General features: G+C 41.5%; 1 protein-coding gene across 1 annotated transcript in view; it reads right to left on the bottom strand.

The window, feature by feature from the left end:
* LOC126199109 (furin-like protease 2) overlaps positions 1-26,793 on the bottom strand; it is a 456,386-nt gene that overhangs the window by 214,138 nt on the left and 215,455 nt on the right. The window contains exon 3 of the mRNA XM_049935863.1: positions 21,398-21,532. Within this exon, the coding sequence (XP_049791820.1) occupies positions 21,398-21,505 (108 nt within the window). The 5' untranslated portion in view covers positions 21,506-21,532. The remainder of the gene's footprint in view (positions 1-21,397; positions 21,533-26,793) is intronic.

The following is a 26,793-nucleotide window of genomic DNA, read 5'->3' as shown; positions in this document are numbered from 1 at the left end:
ACCAAGCTAGTATTGTTTTCCTCAAAAAGTGGCCGTGGCACGAATGTAGCGTCACACATTTAATCAACTTTCAGGCACTTCGGATCCTATTTCATCATTTTAACTTTCCGAACTTGATGTCCATGAGTTAGACTAAAAACCAAAAATGGATTGAAAATTGGCATTTTCTATCAGTTTCCACGAACTTCCCCGCGTAACACGTTCACGCCGGCGTGTACCACAGGTGCTAGAGCCTATTACCGTCTGGCGGCTTATACGACCGTGGCTAACGCTCGACTCGACCGCTTATGCTACCAGCAACATTACCGTATGATGTACTACTAAGAATCAAGGGGCATCGAACAGGTCTGAATACAATTTGTGTGAATCTTCAACAACACAGCTTTCTAAATAAATAGCTCACAATTTGTGGTTAATTTAAAGTAAAATTATTTTGTGTGACCTCTCATTGTAAAAGAATAGAATTATGTCATAAAATAAAAGATCACTATATTAAGTTAGTAGCCTTGGGAGTTGGTGTACCACTGCTGCCCCACAGCGAGAAACAGGAAAAGCGGGGCCGCCAGATGAAGGAAAGCGTGAATAGGCGCGCAGCCCAACAATTATTAGAACCAGCGGGAACATGTTAAGTAAGCATGTAATTGAGTCCTGTGGGTCGCCAATTCAGATTGAGTAAACACCAAAGTTTGGTAAGCAATCAAATCAGGAGGTGGAAAACTACCCAAACTTGTAGCCAATGAACAATGCAGAATCAGAACTGCTTCAAACATGTTCAAGATGTTCCTGGAGCAGCATGGTTTACTGTTGCAACTGTTCGTGTTTATTTGCGTTACGTTCATTGGGTACAAGTTTGAAAACTTTTCGACTTCGTCATTTGATTGCTTATAGAACTTTCGTAATTATGTGGTCATATGTGCGTCTCTGCTTGTTCGTTTATTAACTGGCTCCTGTATAGTTATTGGTAACTATGAGTGGTTTCTTTATGCTAACATAAGGAACAGAAGAATGCTGAAGATTAGTTGGGTAGATCACATAACTAATAAGGAGGTATTTAATAGAATTGGAGAGAAGAGAAATTTGTGGCTGAACTTGACAAGAAGAAGGGATCAGTTTGTAGGGCATATTCTGGGGCATCAAGGGATCACCAATTTAGTATTGGAGGGCAGCGTGGAGCGTAAAAATCGTAGAGGGAGACCAAGATGTAACGCCGGAAATGCATATCCTCCTATTTCCATCTATTGTACCATAATTTTTTCCTTATTTTGTTACCTGAAGATATAACATTTCTGTGTCTATATATTGTAATTGTTTTAATATATATATATATATATATATATATATATATTTATATATTTATGTCGATGTATAATTGGTTTGTTTTGTAAATATTATTTGTATTTTACGCTGGGTCTTGTCTAGGGAAAACTATGCTATCGAACGAATACATCGATAGGTCGTGTGAAGAACGAAAGTGTGTAGGATCTTTGGGAGTGTTAACTCTGCCGCGTGGAGCGCGGGCAGCGAGGGGGAGTCTGGTTGCAGTAGTGCGATTGAGCAGGTGTGCTGTGTGACGCTCCCGCAAGTTGCCGGGCTTTCGGGGTTTGACAGCATGTAATTGCGATCGACTGGCTATGGTAGTTTCTAGCACGGTGTCGCGGACGGGAAGCATTAGCTGGCACACATCAAGAGCCCGTTTCGCCTGGTGACCCGTGTCGAGAAGAAGGCGCGCCAGCATCCAGCTTCTGCAACAGCGACGGCCGACAATGAGTGACTGTCGCCACCTCCTCGATCGGCGACTTCAAACCTTCAATCAACCAACAAGGAAGACTAAAAGCACGTAAATTTTCAGAACTGTATGGCAGACCTCAGCTTTTCAAACTGTTCAAATCACAAAATTACAGCAACTTAGCATGAACCTTTGTTGCTCATTGTCTCAATTGCATTGCCAAGCAGGGTCCCTTCCTTTTCCGAAATGAACCCGAGTGTCGTTGAAATTCAAACGCCAGCATTAAAATAATATAATTCAATTTCACTGCCTTAATTTCAAAAGTTCAGTTAAATTATTCATAGCTGGCTACAATATTTAGATTACACGAGCACAAATTAAGAGTGCGAGTTTTGTTACCATATTTTAGCTTACCTGTGACTGCAGCTCAGCTTGGTACGTACTAAATTTTACTATTGTTAATTGTTCAGAATCATTTAATTCAAGTTCGAAGTTAAATCTCTTATTTCTAAATTGCGTAGATTCAAGTAGCTTTTGAAATGATTGTTGAGGTAGCCCAAGACTAACTGTATTTGACTGAATTTCAATACGCTTCAGAAACAAAGTTCACTATTAATTTCAGTCACTAAATTAACTTTCAGTTTTCTGGTTTTATTAATTCTTTTGCTAAATTAAGTCAGAGTGTAGCGAAATTTATTACTTCTGACAAACTTTCAGTTTTCACACTACACGTGTCAACCTTCAGTTGCCACGCTTCTAGTGCTAATTATATGTGTAATACCCTTTCTTTTTCAGTTACTATAGTAATTGTCCTTAGGACTGGCGACCGTAATTTCCCCCAAATCTCAAGTATCTCATTACCGCTAGTTAATTGTTGACGTAACGGCCGCACATTTACTTTCTTTATTAACTTTACCCCTTTTCAAAATTAATTTCCACCTGTTTCATTTGCATTTTTCCTTTCATGTAGATGTAACCCTTTCCTCCCTCTTTACCGACAAATTAACTTCGGTGACGATTGCTTTTCCCAAATTTCCATTAGGTACACGCGGTTTAAATTTTCACTGTCATTAAGGTCGATAAGTGAGGGGGAGGTTACAAAGAGATGAATACACTTAACAGATTCAGAAGGATGTAGGTTGCAGTAGGTACCGGGAGATGAAGAAGCTTGCACAGGATAGAGTACCATGGAGAGCTGAATCAAACCAGTCTCTGGGCTGAAGACCACAACAACAAGGAACAGAAACGAATGGTTGCGTTCAAACAAAGCAGAAATTCCCCGTACTAAGAGCTGCGCGCATCCACAGATGATGTTATGCTTCTGGTGGAACAGTGACGGTGTAAACATCACTGCTGACATTTATTGTCGACACTGCGACGTCTTGCAGACGCAATCGAACAACGACGACGAGGAAGACTGTAAGTCATGTCACGCCACCGAAACGCCCTCGCACATTCTTCTAGACTGACAAAAAACACTATACAGTAGATGAGCTGAGAGGTCATTTCGACAGATTTTCTTATTCACCTTATTTTGCGCTTTCAGATTTTCACCTTTCCCTTTCTCTAAGGAACAACCTTTAAGGAACTTCCCTTCGGAATGAAAATACGCTCCGAACATGGCTCGTCGGGTTCTTCGCCACAAAATCGCCTGTTTTGTAGAGTCGAGCAACCGAAAACTTACCCCAGAATTGGCAGCCAGTAGTGAAACAGGATACATTATTGATGACTGAAGTGTGTTATGTTTATCTGTTGCGTTTATTAAACTTTAGGAAAAAACTAATGCGCCAACCTAATAAATAATACGCCACCTGTGTCGGTTTGTCTGTGCATTAAAGGTTTCACTCAGCAACAATCGTGAGGCGAAAAACCACTTTGTGAACGAGATTTTCACCTAGCGTGGCACCTGTATCAATACGAGCCTTGAGGACCGCCAACGACGAAGAGCAGAGAGGCGGTCGTTTCCCGTAATCCCTGCCGGTGCGGCGGGCAGCCGGGGCCGCGGGCTATTAGGGCATAGCGCAGATCGGGCCGCGAGCGCGACGAACGCCGCTGACGGCTGCTATCGATTCGCTAATGGATCGCGCTGTTTACCGGTGGACGCAGCACCAAAGCCCCAGCACCGCCTCAGCACTCCGTCTGTGTGTGGGCGAGGGTGCCATCAGGAGGATGAGCAGTCCCAGCGCCCACGTGCATCCCGGACCGCTCACAACAAGCGGCACTGAGCAGCGCTCTCCTCTCTCGCAAAACCACCTGCAAGTCCGCCTGAAACACTGTTGGCCATTAAAACAGCAGCACCGTGAAGACTGAATGCAAGAAATGCCAAATTGGCACGAAGTGGCCTGGAAATGCAGATGTAATTATTATTTCAGGGGTAATCTGACAGCGTATGCAGGAGAAATGTCAGCTATTGCGTGAAATATTACGCAGCGAGCTGCTAATTCAGTAATGTCATTAGAATGTCAGCTGTCTGTAAGAAGAATCTGTCATGCCTCGCCGGCCGAAGTGGCCGTGCGGTTAAAGGCGCTGCAGTCTGGCACCGCAAGACCGCTACGGTCGCAGGTTCGAATCCTGCCTCGGGCATGGATGTTTGTGATGTCCTTAGGTTAGTTAGGTTTAACTAGTTCTAAGTTCTAGGGGACTAATGACCTCGGCAGTTGAGTCCCATAGTGCTCAGAGCCTTTTGAACCATTTTTGTCATGCCTCGTCTAACGATGACGAAAGTCTACCATCAGGTGCCGGAACTCGACATGGGGATCGATGACGCGGGATATCGTTTCGAGATATTTTTGCTCGCGTCGTGTGGGATCCCTCGACTGCCATTAGAATACGGAATCGTCGGTTTCAGGTCAGTTACATTCAGGCCCCCGTGCCGGTTCTCGGCAGCCCCAAGCGACTAGCGCTAGACAGCACAGGTACATTGTTCTCTCCAACAGTGCAGGATCGTTCACCAACGCCGCGTACCTTCGTGTGGAAATGACCGTGTTACAGGCAATTCTCATTTACTGTTCAGTCTCAGCTGCATGCTTCTAATTAGATTACATGTTTCAATCACTCTGGATGATCTTCGGATTTAAAAGTAAAACTAAATATGTACAACACCGTCTTACCAGCAGACCGGCGTGCAGACTGGCTACCTTACCTACTACAAAACTGCGCGCTGTAGAACGCCACCAGGGAGAAGCAAACGCAGTTAAACTTAACTGTCACACCCCGTTCTCTGTACTTTTAGTTGCTGCACATACTTTCACTTTTGTAATATATCTTTTTACATTGTTACAGTTTTTTACTTTCAATGCTCCTTAAAATTCGTAATACTTAGTGTTGCAGTCCTACGTCTTATGCATAATTCCATTTCTGTAATTTCGTGTCTTTCACTATTTATACACCCACAGTTCTAGGCCTATACTTTTAATATTTTAACGAAAAAATCTTTATACAATATTGTTTTTACACCTTCGGAGTAGGAACTTAGACTATACTAATTTAGTTATCAACACTTCATTTATACTTTTATGATTTTCTATTTTATCCCCCTTTTACAGTTTTGCGCATCTATTCTGGTACATTAACGTAAGGTTTTTTACGTTATGGACTTTATGTAATTTTTGTGTAAAACCCTCACTTTATAAACTCATAACATCCTGCCACTACCCCTCTTTCCTCTCCTCCCCCACCCTCGCCTTCTTTGCCCGCTCTCAATTCTCCCCCGACCCCCGTCGATCCATTTTACAATTTCACTATTTTATGTCGTTCATTGTTCTACACCATTAGCGTTTCAACAAACATTTTTTTATTTAATTATACGTTCTATAATTTTAGCGCGACCTACATTGCTAAACTCATGACATCCCCACCACCCACTCCCTGCCTTCTTTCCCCCCACTACCTCCAAAGAACACTTGCCGCAGCTGGATAACACAGTACTCTTATGTAGCTCTGAGTAGAAAACACAGGTTGGTGACGCAACCATTTGGGTAAATTCTACGTTTATGTCAAATTCTTGTCTTTCATTCTTATAAAATATTAGATGGTACATATTAAGTTTTTCTTTGTTTTAGATCTGAAAGTGATCCTCAGTGATCGAAATACTCGTATGTAATTTAATTAAAAATGTGCAACTGAGACGGAACAATAAATGAGAATTATCTAAAATCTCTACACATTGGCTGTATCTCTCAAGACTAATCTGTCGACTACAGTGGAAATGAACCAATATGGAGCATAAACAAGTACAGTGTGCGACTATTTCTGGAGCTCCACAGACCACGGCTACTACTGCTGCGGCCTCCTTAGACGCTGCAGCACAGAAAGCCACTCCGACAGTGGTGCGCACTAAGACAACTGTAGACACAGGAGATGATGAAGCGAGGACGTGGACAAGTCTGCACTTTTTACTTCGCTCACTGACTTCCATCGTTACCCTCACCTTTTGTTGAACAAAGTAGGAGCGTGATTTCCAAACTACAGCACGCTCCCGATTATCAGGACATGGATTACTCCATTTGTTGATTATCCGTGAACGGTAGGGAAATTTTTTTAAAATTACAAAACGAAGCTTGAACCATTGTTACAATTAGGAAGAATGCTTCTGTTTTAGAATACATTATTATGAGTGTAATTCGTGTTTTACCACCGGAAGACGATGCGGGTCTAAATTCCGCTGTCTAGCATTACTGAAGTATTTTTCCGTGATTTCCCAATTTCATCATTATGTAAGTGTGGCGACTGCTCGCTTGTACGATGTCTGTGGTCTATTTCCTGTCTGTGTGTTTGCCAAACCCTAAACCTAGAAAAAAAGAATCTACACTTTTCAATTCACTTTAAGCAGATAGTAAAAGAACGCGATTTAGTTTTCGTCCTGGGACGATTCTGTTAGGAATTCTTCCTCTGTTTTGATACGGAAACAAGCTACCAGCCAAAACTGAAAGCCACTACGCTGCTTATGCGTTCCTCACTCCAAACTGACGAGTAATCAACAGAACTACACTTAAAACACATTGTGTTTCGTATCACTCGTTTTCAGTTCACCTTCGAGTATAATTTTCCATTTTCTGTTTTTTTTACATTCACCCTTTCCTGACGCATGCACGGATCCAAAGCACATCCCCCCCCCCCTCCCTCCAAAACACATTTCAGTAGATTCATTTATATTTTGACATACAGTATGCCAATTTCAAACAGCTACTTTCCAGAGAATCATGAATATTGAATGTCACGAAAATGGCAAGAAATTCTTTAATTAAGAAGCCACAAGTAACGTAGGATATTATTTGGTTGCTTGTGTGAGGGCCTACTCACGTGTTCCTGACCTGAAACATTCCCAGCCAGATAACGGAGCACTTTCTTAGGCTAACGATACCTGCTAACAACAACAAACCCGATACGGTTCATAAATTCCCATCAGGTAGAGGTAGACCGAGAAAAAAAAAAAAAAAAAAAAAAAAAAAAAAAAAAAAACGGAACAGCATATATAAATATATTTAACACAGACGCCGTCTTCTCGGATGTATATGGGAACGATTGAAGTCTATTTTATATTGTGTAAATTACGTCCTTGTCAGAGTTAAGAGAGTTCATTATTATTGTTAAATAAATTACGTGTCACATGTTCTCAAATTTTCGGAAGAATGGAATTTCTTTTATGTTACTCTAAAGCGACGTACACAGTACTGTAGGACAAGAAATTTATTTATTACTTATTTAGTTTCACAATTGCTTAAAATATTTAATGGTAACAAGCTTCGAAAGTTTCCATTCATTTTTAGAATCACTGCCTTCATCTTTTATACTTAACATAATTCTCACTGAATAAGCCTTTCAAACATTACTTACGTTCATCTGCTTCATAGAAGTCTTTGGAGTTTGCGATTGTAATTACGTTACAGTCAAATAGTGAAACGGAGGCAATGGATTGAAAGTGTAAGCAACCGTTCGAAACTAATCAACGTTAAAGGTTAATGCAGCTGACGACGGAAAACTAAACTCAGTAGCTGGTCTTTTACCCCAAGATAATGTAGGAACTGCACAAACAAAATATTCTTACAATATTAAACCATTTTATATACTTTGTTACCAACACTGAATTCGTTGTTATCTATATCTACGGCATTTTAAAAGCGTGGCTCACCGTAAGCAATGTCTTCTGATGGGATGGTGGGGGCACGGAGAACGTAACGAACCCCCCCCCCCCCCCAACACACACACACACACACACACACACACAAGACGAACGTTGAATCCGCACGTATGACTGTTGTTATTTTCTGGAGAGTTACTATCAGTATACCATAGCAGTTTCCAGCAAAACCCCGTTTATTTTGGATTGCCGACGTTCCCACGCAGTCATGGATTTACATCAAGCCGCATAAACGGGAACTTGCTATAACATTTTCAGCATGACACATGAGGCCTGTCTATTTTAGAGCCGTTTTGAAGCCAAACAATCTATTTGTATGGAAATTCAGTATTCTATAAAAAAATGTATCACAGCAGAATCGTGCAGAAAAAAATAAACGTCCTAACTATGTTCCTTAACAATGAAGTGACTTTGGTGACTTCATAAGAAAAACCAAATCCCTCAACAAATAAAAAAAGAAGTTTCCGCTACGAGCCCGTTAACTGCGGCGTGTATTTGCAGCGAGCGAACAGCCAGCGCACATGTGGCCCCGTGCCGCCAAATGCGCGCATAGCATTTGCCCCTTATTGCAGCGCGAAAATAACACCGTACAAAACGTCAATCGCAGATGGACATGCTGGCCGACGTTGCGCATGCTAAATATTTCCACAGGGGCAACACACGCAGCCAACAATAAGCGTCAGGATTTATACGTAGCAACATGTAGTGGCAGCGCATTAATCCTGCAGCGTGAGGGAAAATAACCGTAATGCGATTATGGGCAGAACGCGCCGACAGGCGTGTCGGCGCCGCAGCAAAATGCACAGCTGACAGCCTGGTGTGTAATACAAAAAGAGAACCAGCTCTCGGGTTTACGTGGGCCATCCCAGTCCCGCCGAGGACGACCAATCACTAGCCAACGTCATAAAGTACACTGCACTATAAAGATACCATCAGCGTGTGAACGCAGCATTTATGTTCATTGCGATGCGCAGGAAAATTGCCTTCTAACTGAATGATCACTCCAGGCGGTAGATGTAGCGAACAGAGAGCTCGTACTCTCCACTACATAGGCAATCACAACTGCCAGGGGACATTTCATGAACGATGCACACAGCTTTTGTTTACCTACGTATCTATCTATTTCGCATTACAGCTTTTGAACGCTCCAATAAAACCTCTCTAGTTCTCAATGAGCCAGTTCTAACAGGTAGGAGGTGGTAATATGAATAAGCCATCTCGGTTTCTCTCTCTAACTGTTGACTAAAAGTGGAAGAGAAGGGTCACAAAGTTAACGATCGTAATGTTCAGACTGTAGGAAACAAGACGTAACAAGGTGCACGCTTGGATTGTGGAGAATGAGAAAGCCGACTAATTGTTAAAAAACGAAGCAAAGAATGGACTACAGGAGTGATTCATTTCAGCTGTTGACGTAATGGCTGCAGCCAGTCACGGCCAACAGCGAATGGACCAAAGCGTGCGAGACCAAAGAACTGCCTCACAGCACCAGGTCCAAACAGATTTATCCACACTGACTGAAGGCGCAACTACACCCTGTAAAGTGGGATGTGTACTGTTAACGCAAATACTGTAGACAAGAGGCAGCCTGTAAGGAAGTGACAGGCCTGACATTCAGCCGCGGCTATTACCAACAGTACGTCTATAGAATGCACGTCATACCAGCACCACACAGCTTGTGGTGGGGAGATCAAGGACGCCAACCACACGTACTTCGGCCTGCACTAGATACAGAAGAGAATCAGAGTGGTTACTTACGGAGTTGGCCCACATGAATCAAGAACGTTCCTCGAATGTGTCACTACTCTTGACAACATTTCTTGTATACTTTGTGTAAATCGGGATTAAACTGTAACCGTTCAATTTCTCTCTCTGTCTGTCTCTCTAAAAAGTGGTTCACATGGCTCTGAGCACTATGGGACTTAACTTCTCAGGTCATCAGTCCCCTAGAACTTAGAACTACTTAAACCTAACTAACCCAAGGACATCACACACATCCACGCCCGAGGCAGGATTCGAACCCTCTACCGTAGCGGTCGCACGGTTCCAGACTGTAGCGCCTAGAGCTGCTCGGCCACTCCGGCCGGCTCTCTCTCTCTCTCTCTCTCTCTCTCTCTCTCTCTCTCTCTCTCTCTCTCTCTCTCTGCGTGGGCGTGTGTCTGTTTTGTTATTAACCCAAGAGACTAATGAACTTTATTATGTGCTATCAACAGCGTCAATGACATATGTTACAAAAACCTCAGAAATTTTCGGAAAGACTAATGCCTTCAAATAATAGTCGGCACTGTAAGTTTGGACTGGCTGAACTGGTGTACCCACACTCCAATAAAAAAAAAGTAACCAATGTCAATCACATTCCCCTAGCTTCATGTGTACACTTCCGATGTGTGTGTGTGCATGCACTATCGTGGAGACTGAGTCAGTCAGTTTAGGGAAACTTGTCCCACGACTTGTGTATTTTTCTGTGCATATTTCACTTCACGTCACGACAAAACACTGTTACGCACGTGTCCCACATCAGAACCCGTTTATGAACACCAAGAATTCCTCACGAAAGACCGAGATCGTCACTGGTATGAACTACTTTGGTTTCGGAAAGAATTTTCTCTCGTTGGACTGTTACTTCAAATCTGATTGGAAGTCTGTGATCCACATTTCACCGATGGCAAAAATTTGACGCTAAAACATTTGATCTCTAGGTTGAATCTCTAACTTACTGAGGTCAGGCGTAACTGCTTCTGTTCAAGCGTTATCAGTCATCGCACAGATACGTTATCTTTTTCCAGTCAAGAATTACACCAACACGAGAATGGTACGGTCAATGAGAAAATGTATTGTGATCCATTACTAACTCATACCAAATGTCACATACAGCACAGTGGATGTCTGCCGGCTTTTGTCAAGTGAAGCTCGTTTCTTAATGTACGAACTGTGATCAACAGTTTTAATTCTTACATTCGAAGTGAGCGTTACTTACATGGCACTTCACGAATAATAGGAAACCTTTTTTTTCCCTTAAACTTCATTTCATACAGTATTCTCCAAGTTGTAATAGCTTGGAATCATTACAGAAAATCACAGTGACAGTTGTTTGTCATTCAAAAGATGACAGTTTACTTGGTTTTCTGGATAATGAACGCATCGTCTTAGCATGCGGCACAATGAGATGTTCCCGAAGCTGAACGAAGTCATTAATGGAAAGACATTGTACAGTAATCCGGAAGCTATCGATACTCACCACGACACGGTGCAACTACAGACTTCTTTTCCAACAAATAGGCAAATCTAGCCTGTTTCACGTCCCAACATCCACTGTGCATCCTGTATACGAGAATGGCGCCTTCCAGCTTACAGCTGGCAGATCCAGTCAACAAGAATCTGATGACACACAATTTGAATGTCGTTGTGAAGAAGTGGATTAGAGTGTGCACAACTGACTTTTTATTAAGACTATTGGAGATTTGGTTTCAGTGAAGATGGAATTAATTTTTTTTGCAGCGCAAGACCTTGAATAGCAGCTTTGACCGGAGTAAGAGCCACTCGTATTACATACACAATTCAAGCGATATACATCGCCTAACAACCAAGATTTTTTATCGCTTCCGCTTTACAGTTAGTTCCGTGTTCCACAGCTCATTTGAACTATTTGTTTGAGGTCGAAAAGATGTGGACAGTGTCTGGTTATAGGATATGCAAGTCAAACATGTTTAGTTTCAGTTCACGGCTACATGCTAGCCATTTTTAAGTACTCAATTGGCATACTGGACTAAATTTAACATTATTAACATGTTTTTCAGATCTACTAACGCAAATGTATTAAAAACTTAATTTTTTGTCAAGCCTATCAGTTTTTAATTAGAAATTCGCCCTTCCAATAGACGAAGTTGCCAGGAGAATTTTCTTATAACTTGCTTTGCTACCTCTCATACATTTCATGTTATTGGACAAATGATCAAAAACGTGTCGATGCATACTGATCTCCTTTCTGAACCACCAACAGATTTAATGAGCAATAAAGGCAATTTTTTCCATCTAGCGTCGTATGTATAGACATTTGTATTCTCAAATTGTGATTCATTATTTATGACGAATTTTACTAGTGAATATATATAGTGTGAAGGAGCAGTTAAAAATGTTTAATTCCTCGAAGACGTACTTTCAAGTTAACTGCGAGTGAACACATTTTTCCTACTGCTTGTTGTTGCGCTATCAGCACTTTCTTTCTGAGTGGTGAGTTACCCCAGAAAATTATTTGTTAAGTCATTATTGCGTGGAAACACGCAGAGTATGTTAAGAGGCTAATTCTAATTCGTTCGTTTCCAAGACTAGCAACTACACGAAGAGCAAAAATAGATGACAACTGTTTGAGCAGTAGAGAAATTCAGTTCTTCCACTTGAAGTTTTCATCAGTGGGTATCAGCAAAACTTTGCAACATTCTACTGTGTTTGCTGTCAATGTGCTACTCCATTTGCTGATGTGAGTTTATGTTTTACGGAACTGAAAACAGTATGTTTCCAAAATTAAGGAGAATCCATTTTCAGAGAACTAGTAAATAATTATTTGAAACACATCGTTAACAATTACTTCCGCAGCTTTCTCTTTAATGGTATTTATTGTAACATTCGTGTTGTTGTTGTTGTTGTTGTGGTCTTCAGTCCTGAGACTGGTTTGATGCAGCTCTCCATGCTACTCTATCCTGTGCAAGCTTTTTCATCTCCCAGTACCTACTGCAACCTACATCCTTCTGAATCTGCTTAGTGTATTCATCTCTTGGTCTCCCTCTACGATTTTTACCCTCCACGCTGCCCTCCAATACTAAATTGGTGATCCCTTGATGCCTCAGAACATGTCCTACCAACCGATCCCTTCTTCTGGTCAAGTTGTGCCACAAACGTCTCTTCTCCCCAATACTATTCAATACTTCCTCATTAGTTATGTGATCTACCCATCTAATCTTCATCATTTTTCTGTAGCACCACATTTCAAAAGCTTCTATTCTCTTCTTGTCCAAACTATTTATCGTCAATGTTTCACTTCCATACATGGCTACACTCCATACAAATACTTTCAGAAATGACTTCCTAACACTTAAATCTATACTCGATGTTAACAAATTTCTCTTCTTCAGAAACGCTTTCCTTGCCATTGCCAGTCTACATTTTATATCCTCTCTACTTCGACCATCATCAGTTATTTTGCTCCCCAAATAGCAAAACTCCTTTACTACTTTAAGTGTCTCATTTCCTAATCTAATTCCCTCAGCATCACCCGACTTAATTAGACTACATTCCATTATCCTTGTTTTGCTTTTGTTGATGTTCATCTTATATCATCCTTTCAAGACACTGTCCATTCCATTCAACTGTTCTTCCAAGTCCTTTGCTGTCTGACAGAATTACAACGTCATCGGCGAACCTCAAAGTTTTTATTTCTTCTCCATGAATTTTAATACCTACTCCGAATTTTTCTTTTGATTCCTTTCCTGCTTGCTCAATATACAGATTGAACAACATCGGGGAGAGGCTACAACCCTGTCTTACTCCCTTCCCAACCACTGCTTCCCTTTCATGCCCCTCGACTCTTATAACTGCCATCAAGTTTCTGTACAAATTGTAAATAGCCTTTCGCTCCCTGTATTTTACCCCTGCCACCTTTAGAATTTGAAAGAGTATTCCAGTCAACATTGTCAAAAGCGTTCTCTAAGTCTACGAATGCTAGAAACGTAGGTTTGCCTTTCCTTAATCTTTCTTCTAAGATAAGTCGTAAGGTCAGTATTGCCTCACGTGTTTCTACGGAATCCAAACTGATCTTCCCCGTGGTTGGCTTCTACTAGTTTTTCCATTCGTCTGTAAAGAATTCGTGTTAGTATTTTGCAGCTGTGACTTAATTAAACTGATAGTTCGGTAATTTTCACATCTGTCAACACCTGCTTTCTTTGGGATTGGAATTATTATATTCTTCTTGAAGTCTGAGGGTATTTCGCCTGTTTCATACATCTTGCTCACCAGATGGTACAGTTTTGTCAGGACTGGCTCTCCCGAGGCCGTCAGTAGTTCCAATGGAATGTTGTCTACTCCGGGGGCCTCAGGTCTTTCAGTGCTCTGTCAAACTCTTCACGCAGTATCATATCTCCCATTTCATCTTCATCTACATCCTCTTCCATTTCCATAAAATTGTCTTCAAGTACATCGCCCTTGTATAGACCCTCTATATACTCCTTCCACCTTTCTGCTTTCCCTTCTTTGCTTAGAACTGGGTTTCCATCTGAGCCCTTGATATTCATACAAGTGGTTCTCTTCTCTCCAAAGGTCTCTTTAATTTTCCTGTAGGCAGTATCTATCTTACTCCTAGTGAGACAGGCCTCTACATCCTTACATTTGTCCTCTAGCCATCCCTGCTTAGCTATTTTGCACTTCCTGTCGATCTCATTTTTGAGACGTTTGTATTCCTTTTTGCCTGCTTCATTTACTGCATTTTTATATTTTCTCCTTTCATCAATTAAATTCAATATTTCTTCTGTTACCCAAGGATTTCTACTAGCCCTCGTCTTTTTACCTACTTGATCCTCTGCTGCCTTCGCTACTTCATCCCTCAAAGCTACCCATTCTTCTTCTACTGTTGTTCTTTCCCCCATTCCTGTCAATTGTTCCCTTATGCTCTCCCTGAAACTCTGTACAACCTCTGGTTCTTTCAGTTTATCCAGGTTCCATCTCCTTAAATTCCCACCTTTTTGCAGTTTCTTCAGTTTTAATCTACAGGTCATAACCAATAGATTGTGGTCAGAGTCCACATCTGCCCCTGGAAATGTCTTACAATTTAAAACCTGGTTCCTAAATCTCTGTCTTACCATTATATAATCTATCTGATACCTTTTAGTATCTCCAGGGTTCTTGCATGTATACAACCTTCTTTCATGATTCTTAAACCTAGTGTTAGCTATAATTATGTTGTGCTCTGTGCAAAATTCAACCAGGCGGCTTCCTCTTTCATTTCTTAGCCCCGATCCATATTCACCTACTATGTTTCCTTCTCTCCCTTTTCCTACACTCGAATTCCAGTCACCCATGACTATTAAATTTTCGTCTCCCTTCACAATCTGAATAATTTCTTTTATTTCATCATACATTTCTTCAATTTCTTCGTCATCTGCAGAGCTAGTTGGCATATAAATTTGTAATACTGTAGTAGGTGTGGGCTTCGTATCTATCTTGGCCACAATAATGCGTTCACTATGCTGTTTGTAGTAGCTTACCCGCATTCCTATTTTCCCATTCATTATTAAACCTACTCCTGCATTACCCCTATTTGATTTTGTATTTATAACCCTGTAATCACCTGACCAGAAGTCTTGTACCTCCTGCCACCGAACTTCACTAATTCCCACTATATCTACCTTCAACCTATCCATTTCCCTTTTTAAATTTTCTAACCTACCTGCCCGATTAAGGGATCTGACATTCCACGCTCCGATCCGTAGAACGCCAGTTTTCTTTCTCCTGATAACGACATCCTCTTGAGTAGTCCCCGCCCGGAGATCCGAATGGGGGACTATTTTACCTCCGGAATATTTTACCCAAGAGGACGCCATCATTTAATCATACAGTAAAGCTGCATGCCCTCGGGAAAAATTACGGCTGTAGTTTCCCCTTGCTTTCAGCCGTTCGCAGTACCAGCACAGCAAGGCCGTTTTGGTTATTGTTACAAGGCCAGATCAGTCAATCATCCAGACTGTTGCCCTTGCAACTACTGAAAAGGCTGCTGCCCCTATTCAGGAACCACACGTTTGTCTGGCCTCTCAACAGATACCCCTCCGTTGTGGTTGCACCTACGGTACGGCTATCTGTATCGCTGAGGCACGCAAGCCTCCCCACCAACGGCAAGGTCCATGGTTCATGGGGGGCGGGGGGGGGGGGGGGGGGGTAACATTCGTATCATCAGCATTAAGTATCAATCCAACTACCGTTCGTTGAGTGGAAAGTCGGTCTCACACACACACCTACAAGGAGTAAGTGTGAACCCGACATTGAACCGTGTGGCACTCTTTGATTTCTCCCCAGTCTTTACATTTTTTTTTCCTTCAGACAATGTTTGACTTATTTAGTACTAGCCTCTCGTGTATCACTATTACCTGCCGTCTCACTAATTCCACCAAACGTATTATCTTCAATGTCAGTTCACTCGTTCAAGCAAACACACAATAAGCGTGCATTGTATGCACTTCCCAGAACTCGCAACCTTATACATCGTACCTGGGGTCACACCATCTTCCGCTTAATCTGGAGCAAGGCGTTCGTTGGCTTGTCTGGAGGAATAAGAGGAGGAGTTTGTGGTCGACGCGGAGGCAGGGCGGAAGGGGAGATTGAGGAGGTGGTGGGGGGAGTGGGGGAGAGGCTAATGAGTTGGCGCGCTCAACCTCGGCAGCGGCGGCGGCCTCAACAGTGCAAACAAGCAACGGCCCGGCCTCAATTATGCGTGGGCACGACGTCGGCGGCGTGGTCCCTAGTTGGCGGATCCACAGTGCGCCTGCCTCAGGCTCTATGGCATCACAGCACCGTCCATTGCTATACTGAAGCCAGGGGACTACCGGTACGTCACCTAGTCTCCTGATAACCAGCAACGACGTTTGGCAACCTGTTTATCGCTTCGGTCCGTCCTTCCCAAGGAGTCATTTTTTCCAATACTCGTCTTCTCTCATACAAATACTAATCACTTTCAAGTCCGGTGATTTATTTTTTCAACTTGACATTTACTTCATCGGCGAAATAACCCACCACAAACACAGTGGACAAATAATTAAGTTACACCGCAGAGGCATCACACCAACACTCCACCCCTGCCTTGATAATGACATTTCGCCGAGGAAGGGGATACACAAATTTCTTCCAGTGTGCAGTATCCAGCTGAAGCCTCTCGTTGATGGTTAGATCCCGTAGAGGTAGGAAACTAAGAGATATGTCGACTTCTACGTTTGATCTACTGTTCCCAACAGATCCAGACACTTTGTGGTATTATGATTGGGTTATTTGGAGGGCCAGTGAAGGTGCATCACATTGCCCAAGAATGAGGCTGGCATCTTTGAAAAAGGGAGATGCTCAGCATACTCTCAAGGGAATGTCCAGTAATTACGCGCGGGGTTTTCTTTAGAAGCTGGAGAGTCCTCCACCCTTTGTGACCCTTCTCACGTGGTGTTTGCCCCCAGGTGGAGTATAAAAAAGTAAAAATGGAACCTATTTGTATTAAAAACTGATTACACGCATCAATAAAGGCATATTTTATTTACAAAGCGTATTATACAGTGCCTTTAACACGTGATTGAAAACATTTTACACATGTTAACTCTAAGGGGACGTCCATTAATTCCATGAGAGGTTTTCTTCGAAATTTGTACTCCCTGCCCCTTCTCCCTTGCTGAGATTTGATGAGGTATGGTTGAATCTCCCGAACCCTCACGTTAGGTTTACCCCGTATTCAGGTAAAAATACATAAAAATGAAAACCTTTTATTTGTTTTAAACATTTATTAAAATACTTTAATAGAAACACGTTTCATTTAGAAAGGACATTACACAGTGCTTTAACGCGTGATTAAAAACACTATTTTAAACATTTCAAACCTGAGTAGTATTCGAACGGACGGAGACAGAAACAGACGGACAAGAAATCTTCGAGAAGGCAGTATTAACCGTTCGAGGGATTCCTTAAAACTGACCTTTTATTAGCATTTTATTTACATCAATTTCATTTAACCTTTACTCACTTTGCAGATGAAAGACAAAATTGTTTGTACCTTCCTTTTAACCGCATAATTACGCTGATTTTCAATCTCTTCATTTACATGGTCACTAAGGGAATTCTCGTCGGTCAGCTTCAGCTTAGCTTAGCTTCCTTCCACAAGAGATCAACTTCTTGCTCGCAAGTCCACTTGTCGACAGCCCGCTTAAAGTATGCACTGTAAAAGTTTTGGTACAGATTCAAGTTGAATACAATAACATAGGCTTTTTCTGTGCGTTGTGCATCAAGACTGATTCACTGACATATAAGCAGTAATTTCTACAGGTGCGGCAAAGAACTCCCCAAATGAAATCCAACACTTGTGTGGCACTTGTTTCAAATCAGGAAATCCCCTGCATGCACCGAGCGAGGTGGCGCAGTGGTTAGCATTTTGGACTCGCATTCGGGAGGACGACGGTTCAATCCCGCGTCCGGCCATCCTGATTTAGGTTTTCCGTGATTTCCCTAAATCGCTTCAGGCACATGCCAGGACGGTTCCTTTGACAGTGCACGGCCGACTTCCTTCCTCAGCCTTCACTAATCCGATGAGAGCGATGACCTTGCTGTTTGGTCTCTTCCCCCAAATAAACCCAAAACCCTGCATGCACACGTGTAAGGCAATCGGTTCAATTCAGAGAGGCCATGAAGACTGGTGGGCACATTAGTACTGCATACACTTGTGATTGATTATACAAAGCAAAATGTTAGCCGTTAAAATAATGTGTACTATCTGAATTACAACGCTGACGAGAGATTTTCATTGCCTCCCTCTCCCCACCCTTAAATGAGATTTTGCCGGATCCGCCCCCCCCCCCCCCCCCACCCACGCATTTTGAGATCACTTAGGTAATGGACGTCCCCTAATGCATATGTCCAACGTAAACCAACACCTGATCACCGAGGATGTCAAACATTCTCGTTCATATTCACGGTAAAATGAGTGACTGGGATCCAAGTCAAGGCATGAAAAACACACTCAAAACAGCACATAACCAATCTGTCCTGAACGTCATTTCCCATACTCTGTGATTTAAATGCCTCACTGAGCCGTTGGCGAACTATAGCCCTTGCGCCATTTAAGAAGAGGCAAAATCCGCGAAGTCGGACAACACTACCGTCCAGTTTCTGTGAAGTTTGTTCCACTAACGACGTGCAGTTCTGTGTCCCGCTGGCCTTTTGGGAGGTAACCTACTCCAATTGTCCAATGCATGCAGTTCCTTTCGCAATGGTAACTAGGAAGCTGGTTCAGACGGACCCCCATTAACTGACAGCATGAAACTACCCTTTACTTTTAGGATACCTGTGCAATAGCAGATGACAGAGTTGCCATGTGAACCTCTCGAAACCCGTCATATTCTAACCATATTTCGTAGCATTTGCTAAACGTATTTTTACTGTGCGAGTTTGCGGATCCATTATGATGTATGGCAGTTTTTTTAATTGGTTTATGATATTTTTCCATTAGATTTTTGAATATCCGTTTCTTCGCCTATTTACTGAAAGTATTAATTATCTTTTGTGATCAGTCTTGTTTTCTATGCCAGCTGTCAGAAGATAAAATTATTCTTGCCAAATATGAAGTATTAAAATTCGTTATAAAAGATATATTTGAAATATTGACAAACACTTTATATTTTACAAAATTGACTTGCCATTCAAATATTATTTTCTACTCGAAAGTTATCGCAGTTGAATTGTATCAAATGGTTCAAATGGCTCTGAGCACTATGGGACTCAACTGCTGTGGTCATAAGTCCCCTAGAACTTAGAACTAATTAAACCTAACTAACCTAAGGACATCACACACATCCATGCCCGAGGCAGGATTCGAACCTGCGACCGTAGCAGTCGCTGAATTGTATCGATATTTGAGAAACTTCCTGAACTATTGAAACGTAACAACTTTTACTTTGTGATGTCCACTTAGTTAGGATGAAGAGAGTCGGTATGAAATGTTTATTGTGGATACTATAATACTCCTTTCTAAAAAACTATATTCCGTCTACAAACTGGTGTAGAAGTGTTCGCGACGAGAGAGTCCATGTTTATATCTGTGTTATCTATATAATAAAAGAAGGCGCAGACTTCAAAATATTTTTTCAAACTAGGTAGGAGAGGTCTGACGGTTCGCGCTTTTCTTTCTGCTTTCAACCTCCAGAATATAAGCATCGTGGACTGTAGTTGTGTTTTGACAGTATGCTAACTTGTTTTGAGTTTTTTAAGTGCTGTTTTATTATTAATAACCCAGTCCACATGCTTGTTTCATTATACATTGTATTATCAGTTTTATTTTTCAGCATTTCTAGCAGGGAAGATGGAACATGCTGCCCCGATCCGTCTCTGGAGTGATTTCATTATTATTTTGTAACGACCGTTCTTACTTACTGTATGCGTGGAATCTGCAGTCATTCAGAAAAAGAAGTCAGAGGTTTTTTTATTTATTTTTTAAATCAATCATACACCATACAGCGACTAATAAATCGCGATATGCGAATTATATCTAGTGAAATTCAATCTGCCCATATCCTCTATTTCGCCGCCCCCAATACCAATCTGGGATCACAGTCTTCATCCTGTTAACAAAATTTTAAAATATTTGAGTTGGTGGAGATTGAAGTCAACTTACAACAGACGTGAGGAGGCCAGACTGGAAACTGTCTCCACTGCATCCATTTATAAAGTTATGTCGTTGTACATGAAGCGTCCGCACTCAAGCTGAGATCTTTTAACTATGTGTAATATATAGAAGGTGGTGTTTTGCAGTGTTTTATAGAAGAATATTTCCAGTTTATGCATTTACATTATTTCTGAAATCAAAATTAACTTCTTTATTAACTTGATTGATTGATAACTGTATACTTTCGAAAGATCCATTCCAGGAAGAGTTACATTTTGTTCTGAAACATGACGAATCCTTACCCATCTCACCGCGAACAAATCCCGTTTTACTACAGGACAACGAGCATTAACGTGTACTTCGACATCAAGAGAAGAAAGATGCGTAGTACTTTTTAACTTCTTATTTCTACAACAATTAGCATAAGCGGTGTGTGTCTACAATCCTTGTCCGATGAAGTGAACTATAAACATTTCTGTGCCTAATGATTTAGACAGTAACGTCGAAGAAATAATTTTAGTCACTTACCTACCACGTTGTTTAATTAGACTATGGGAATGGATCATTTAGAAGCAGTCATGTCTGTAGGGTTTCTATCAGACTGTCAGTGACAACACGAGACACTCCTCTCCGGGAACTATCTGTTTGTATCTTTTCACGACCGCCGTTCTTAGGCAGTTTTACCTGGCTGCGAGCGATGCAACAGTCCTAGTATAAACACCGGTCAGTCCGCGTAGAAACACCAATAGATCGGGCAGCTTCATTCACTGCGTGGTCACCAGTACGTTCAGACACGGCAGCTGGTCTCTGTAACTCTGTCACGTCTCCACACCTTACTGCACTAATTCCATACATTCAAGCAAGATATGCAATTACTACAAATTTTCATATTTCTCACAGAAATACTAACAAGGAACCACTTGAGTGTAAGGTGCGAAGTTCAGTCTTAAGTAAGCTTATTTGATGGAGTTGTGTTAACCACCTTGGCTTACGTCAGCAATGGAGCGTCACGTGACCGCCTGGTACCACTTCAACAATACTTACATCGCTCCAATGTGCTCTTTTAGGCGATGTTTTGTGCGGTGAACTTGCTTACTACAGTAGTTACAGTAGCCTCGAAGTTAGTCATGACGACCACGGTACTTACGTAGTTGAGGGCGAGATCAGGGTGGTTGGTTTGGATACCGTCATCGAGGATGGAAACGACGACCCCTTTGCCGGTGTAGCCCTTCTGCCACGCCGGAGCCACGTTCATATCAAAGCCGTCCTTAGCACCACCATTCTGCAACACATGTAGTCAGACATTACCTGCTGGGCAAATGTTTGTCTGATCGACAAAAATCTATTAATACTAATACAGTTCTTACTCTGCGGAGCCAAGAATCTCAGTTGAACACCTGAGCACATCAATCAGTTTTCTCCATCCCATTACTTACGGCTAATAATTTAACTACTTCATGTTATTTTTGAGCTGATGGAATTATCATGTATACGTTTCGCAGTTTTATCGTTGATTTCCCAGGAAGAAATAGAATGTGTAAAGCTATTACCTTATATCAGCTGCATTATTTTTACATGTTATCGTCCATGCAGATCTGTGAATGGAATTACGCACCTAACTTTAACGTGTGATACTGTGACTCTGCAAGTGAAAATGGGATTTCTCATGTATTTTAGATGGTTGCATGATAGTAAAGCCGAAATATTTTACAAGAGAGAGATGACGATGTGCAAAGGGCAATGCATTGGTTACTAAAGATATGCAATGACTAAAATTTTAATATTTCTCACAGAAATACTAACAAGGAACCACTTGATTGTGAGGTGGCAAGTTCTGTCTCCGGTAAGCTCATTTGAAAGAATTGTGTTAACAATTACGACAGGAAAAATATTAGATGCCACTGATTCACCAAGCGCATCCGGAGGGCGACAGAAGAGTGTAACATTCTATGGGATGTATGTATTACACTTCACAAAATGGATATAGACATTCAAGAAATGTCCAAAACAAGCAATTAAAATGTACAAGGGCGTTAAAAAAGTTTCACACAGTCGTCTCTATTTTTTTTAATTTTTTTGCAGGATATTCTTCAAGAAACTGCTAGTTGTGAGGAGGCCACGAGTCACATTTTTTGGTTTTTTAAAATATTTCATTAAAGATGCGTAGAAATGACCTGTTTGAAAGGTGTACTTTTTCATTGAGAATTGTGTGTGGTGATTTGGAGCTACGTATGTAGATTTCGAGCTCTTCACGGAGATTCATAATATTTCCGTTGGTGACAGTGTTTAGTACCTGCGGGTTATCTTTAACTGCTGTGGCTGAGAACTCATGTTCGTTCAGATTTGTTGCGTAAGCGGATTAATCAAAATTATTTAGCCGAAAGACGGGCTGTATTCATTCGTGAATAAGTACTATAGTATTTTAAACACGTCTCGTTTAGCCACTACTAAATGTTTGATTTGTGTGTGTCTGTCTGGTCTTTGGTTGGTCACGTCACCCCCCCCCCCCCCCCCGTATCTTGTCGTTGGTGGGGAGTCTTGCGTGCCTCAGCAATACAGACTGCTACAACAGAGGGGTGACCAGACAAACGTCTGTCTCCTGAAGGGGGGCAGCAGCCTTTTCAGTAGTTGCAGGGGCAACAGTCTGGATGATTGACTGATCTGGCCTTGTGACATTAACCAAAATGGCATTGCTGTGCTGGTACTGCGAACGGCGAAAAGCGAGGGGGAAACTACAGCCGTAATTTTTGCCGAGGGCATGCATCTTTACTGTATGGTTCAATGATGATAGCGTCCTCTTGGGTAAAATATTCCGGAGGTAGAATAGTCCCCCATTCGCATCTCCGGGCGGCGACTACTCAGCAGGCCATCGTTATCAGGAGAGAGAAAACTGGCGTTCTACCGACAGCACCGTGGAATGTCATATCGCTTAATCGTGGAGGATAGGTTAAAATTAGATACACTGGGAGTTAGTGAAGTTTGGTGGCAGGAGGAACAAAACTCCTGGTCAGGTGAGTACAGGGTTATAAATACGAAGTTAAGTAAGGGTAATGCAGGAGTAGGTTTATTAATGAATAATAATAAAAAAAGGAGCGCGGATAAGCTACTGCGAACAGCATAGTGAACGCATTATTGTATGCCGATAGACACGAAGCCCACGCCCACCACAGCAGGACACGTTTATATGCCAACTAGTTCCGCAGATGAAGAGATTGAGGAAAGGTATGATGAGATAAAAGAAATTATTCAGATAATTAAGAGAGACGAAAATTTAATAGTCACGGGGTACCGAAATTCGATAGCAGGAAAAGGGTGCGAAGGAAAATTAGTAGAAAATATGTACGGGGGTAAGGAATGAAAGAAGAAGCCGCGTGGTAGAATTTTTGCACGAAGTATAACTTAAATCATAGCTACTATTTGGTTTAAGGATCTTGAAAGACGGTTGTAAACGTGGAAGAGGCCTGGAGACACTGGAATGTATCAGACAGATTATATAACGGTAAGACGGAAATATAGGAACCACGTTTTAAATTTCCAGGGGCACATGTGGACTCAGGCCACAGTTTATTGGTTATTAACTGCAGATTACAACTGAAGAAACTGCAAAAAGGTAGGAATTTTAGGAGATAGTACCTGGATAAACTGGAAGAACCAGAGTTTGTAGAGTGTTTCAGAGAGAGCATTAGGGAACGGCTGACGAGGACAGGGGATAGAAATTCAGTAGAAGAAGAATGAGTAGCTTTGAGAGGTGAAGTAGTGAAGGCAGCAGAGGATGAAATACGTAAAAAGACGAGGCCTAGTAGAAACCTTCAGTAAAAGAAGAGATATTTAATTTAATTGATGAAAGGAGAAAATATAGAAATATAGTAAATGAAGCAGGCGAAAAGGAGTACAAACCTCTCAGAAATGAGAGCAACAGGAAGTGCAAAATGGCTAAGCAGGGATGGCTAGCGGACAAATGTAAAGGTGGAGAGGCATGTATCACTATGGTAACATAGATGCTGCCCACAGGAAAATTAAAGAGGCATTTGGAGATAAGAGAACCACGTGTATGAATATCAAGAGCTCAGATGGAAAACCAGTCCTAAGCAAACAAGGTAAAGCAGAAAGGTGGAAGGAGTAGGTGCGATGTGCTTGAGGGCATTATTATGGAAATGGAAGAGAATCTAGATGAAGATGAAATGGGAGATATGATACTGCGTGAAGAATTTGACAGAGCACTGAAAGACCTAAGGCGAAACAAGACCCCGAGAGTAGACAACATTCCATTAGAAGTACTGACAGCCTTGGGAGAGCCAGTCCTGACAAAACTCTTACCATCTGGTGAGCAAGATGTATGAGACAGGCGAAATAACCTCGGACTTCAAGAAGAATATAATAATGCCAATACCAAAGAAAGCAGGTGCTGACAGGCGTGAAAATAACCGAACTATCAGTTTAAGAAGTCACGGCTGCAAAATACTAACACGAATTCTTTACAAACGTATGGAAAGATCAGTTTGGATTCCGTAGAAACGTTGGAACACGCGAGGCAATACTGACCCTACGACTTGTTAGAAGATCGGTCAAGGAAAGGCAAACCTACGTTTGTAGCATTTGTAGATTTAGAGAAAGCTTTTGACCATGTTGAGTGGAATACTTTTTTACCAATTCTGAAGGTGGCAGGGGTACAATACAGGGAGCGAAAGGCTATTTACAATTTGTACAGAAATCAGATGCCAGTTACAAGAGCCGAGAGCAACGAAAGAGAAGCAGTGGTTTGGAAGCGAATAAGACAGGGTTGCAGCCTATCCCCGATGTTGTTCAACCCGTATATTGTGAAAGCAGTTAAAGAAACAAAAACAAATTGGAGTAGGAATTAAAATCCATGGAGAAGAAATAAAAACTTTGAGGTTCGCCGATGACATTGTAATTCTGTCAGAGACAGCAAAGGACCTGGAAGAGCAGTTGAACGGAATGGACAGTGTTGAAAGGATATGATCAACAATAAAAGCAAAAAGAGGATAATGGAATGTAGTCGAATTAAGTCAGGTGATGCTGCGGGAATGAGATTAGAAAATGAGACACACAAAGTAGTAGATGAGGTTTGCTGTTTGGGGAGCAAAATAACAGATGATGGTCGAAGTAGAGAGGAAATAAAATGTAGACTGGCTACGGCAAGGAATGCGATTTTGAAGAAGAGAAATTTTTTAACAGCGAGTATAGATTTAAGTATCAGTAAGTCCTTTCTGAAAGTATTTGTATGGAGTGTAGCCATTTATGGCACTGAAAAATGGACGATAAATAATTTAGACGAGAAGAGAATAGAAGCTTTCGAAATGTGGTGCTACAGAAGAATGTTGAAGATCGGATGGGCAGGTCACGTAACTAATGAGGAGATATTGAATAAAATTGGGGAGAAGAGAAATTTGTGGCACAACCTAACTAGAAGAAGGTAACGGTTGGCAGGACATTTTGTGAGGCATTAAGGGATTGCCAATTTAGTACTGGATGGAAGTGTGGACGGTAAAAATCGTAGAGGGAGACCAACAAGAGATGAATACAGTAAGCAGTATCAGAAGGATGTAGGTTGCAGTAGTTACTCAGAAATGAAGCTTGCACACGATGGAGTAGTATGGAGAGCTGCATCAAACCAATGACTGACTGAAGACCACAGCAACAACAAGTCATGATTACATTTTTTTATTTAAACAGTGACCTCCAGCACTGAGTATGGCAACATGTCAATGAAACTAAACCACCTGAAATGGGCACAAGCCCGAAACCGATCGTATTTCAGATGAACTCACGTACTGTGACGGGTCGTTATTATTCTACAGTCTATGAAGGAGGTCGCAAAGTTCAACTGCTTCCATTATGGATGGGATACTTGTAATGTGAAATCTTTCGATGTTAAAGAATATCTGACACCGATCGTATTTTATCAAGTCTACGTGTCATTGTTTCAGTAGAACGAAAGAGCAATTCCTGTACAACACCTAAGACTTACTGGAAATCATTAACAGAAATTGGAATGAGTTTCATTTTAAAGAAGATGTAAGATTATTTACGAAGAAATTTTCGTATGATGTGTGGTCATTTATATTAAGCCTATCGCAAAGAATCTTTAAAAGAACACTAATTAAATATGGAGAAAATATCATTAATAGTTCTGGAGAAAATCTTGTAGAATTCTGTAACCAATGTGACTTGAAAATTCTGAACACACACTATTCACGTAAAGATATCCACAGATATAAATGGGTGAGATCATCATTAAAACAGAAATCAATAAATTATTACATCATTACCAAGCAACGGCAAAAAAATGGTGGTTCAGGACTGCAGAGTCATGCGGGGAGCCAGCTGTGGGTCTGATCACTACTTAGTGTTAGCAAAGTTGACATACCCATTTAGGAGGAAGTCATTTACAACTGGAGAAGTGGCTGACCACAGCTCTCACGAGAAATTAGAGCAGCCAAGGTATAATCTCTTTCCCCTGGAGCAGTTCAGCATCAAGGATTTATTTCAGAGTAAATTAGAACATGAACTAAAAGCTATTCC

Source organism: Schistocerca nitens, chromosome 8, assembly GCF_023898315.1.
Source record: "Schistocerca nitens isolate TAMUIC-IGC-003100 chromosome 8, iqSchNite1.1, whole genome shotgun sequence".
Classification (NCBI taxonomy): Eukaryota; Metazoa; Arthropoda; class Insecta; order Orthoptera; family Acrididae; genus Schistocerca; species Schistocerca nitens.
Note: the sequence above shows the minus strand (reverse complement) of the source record. Positions and strands in the feature narration are given on the sequence as shown.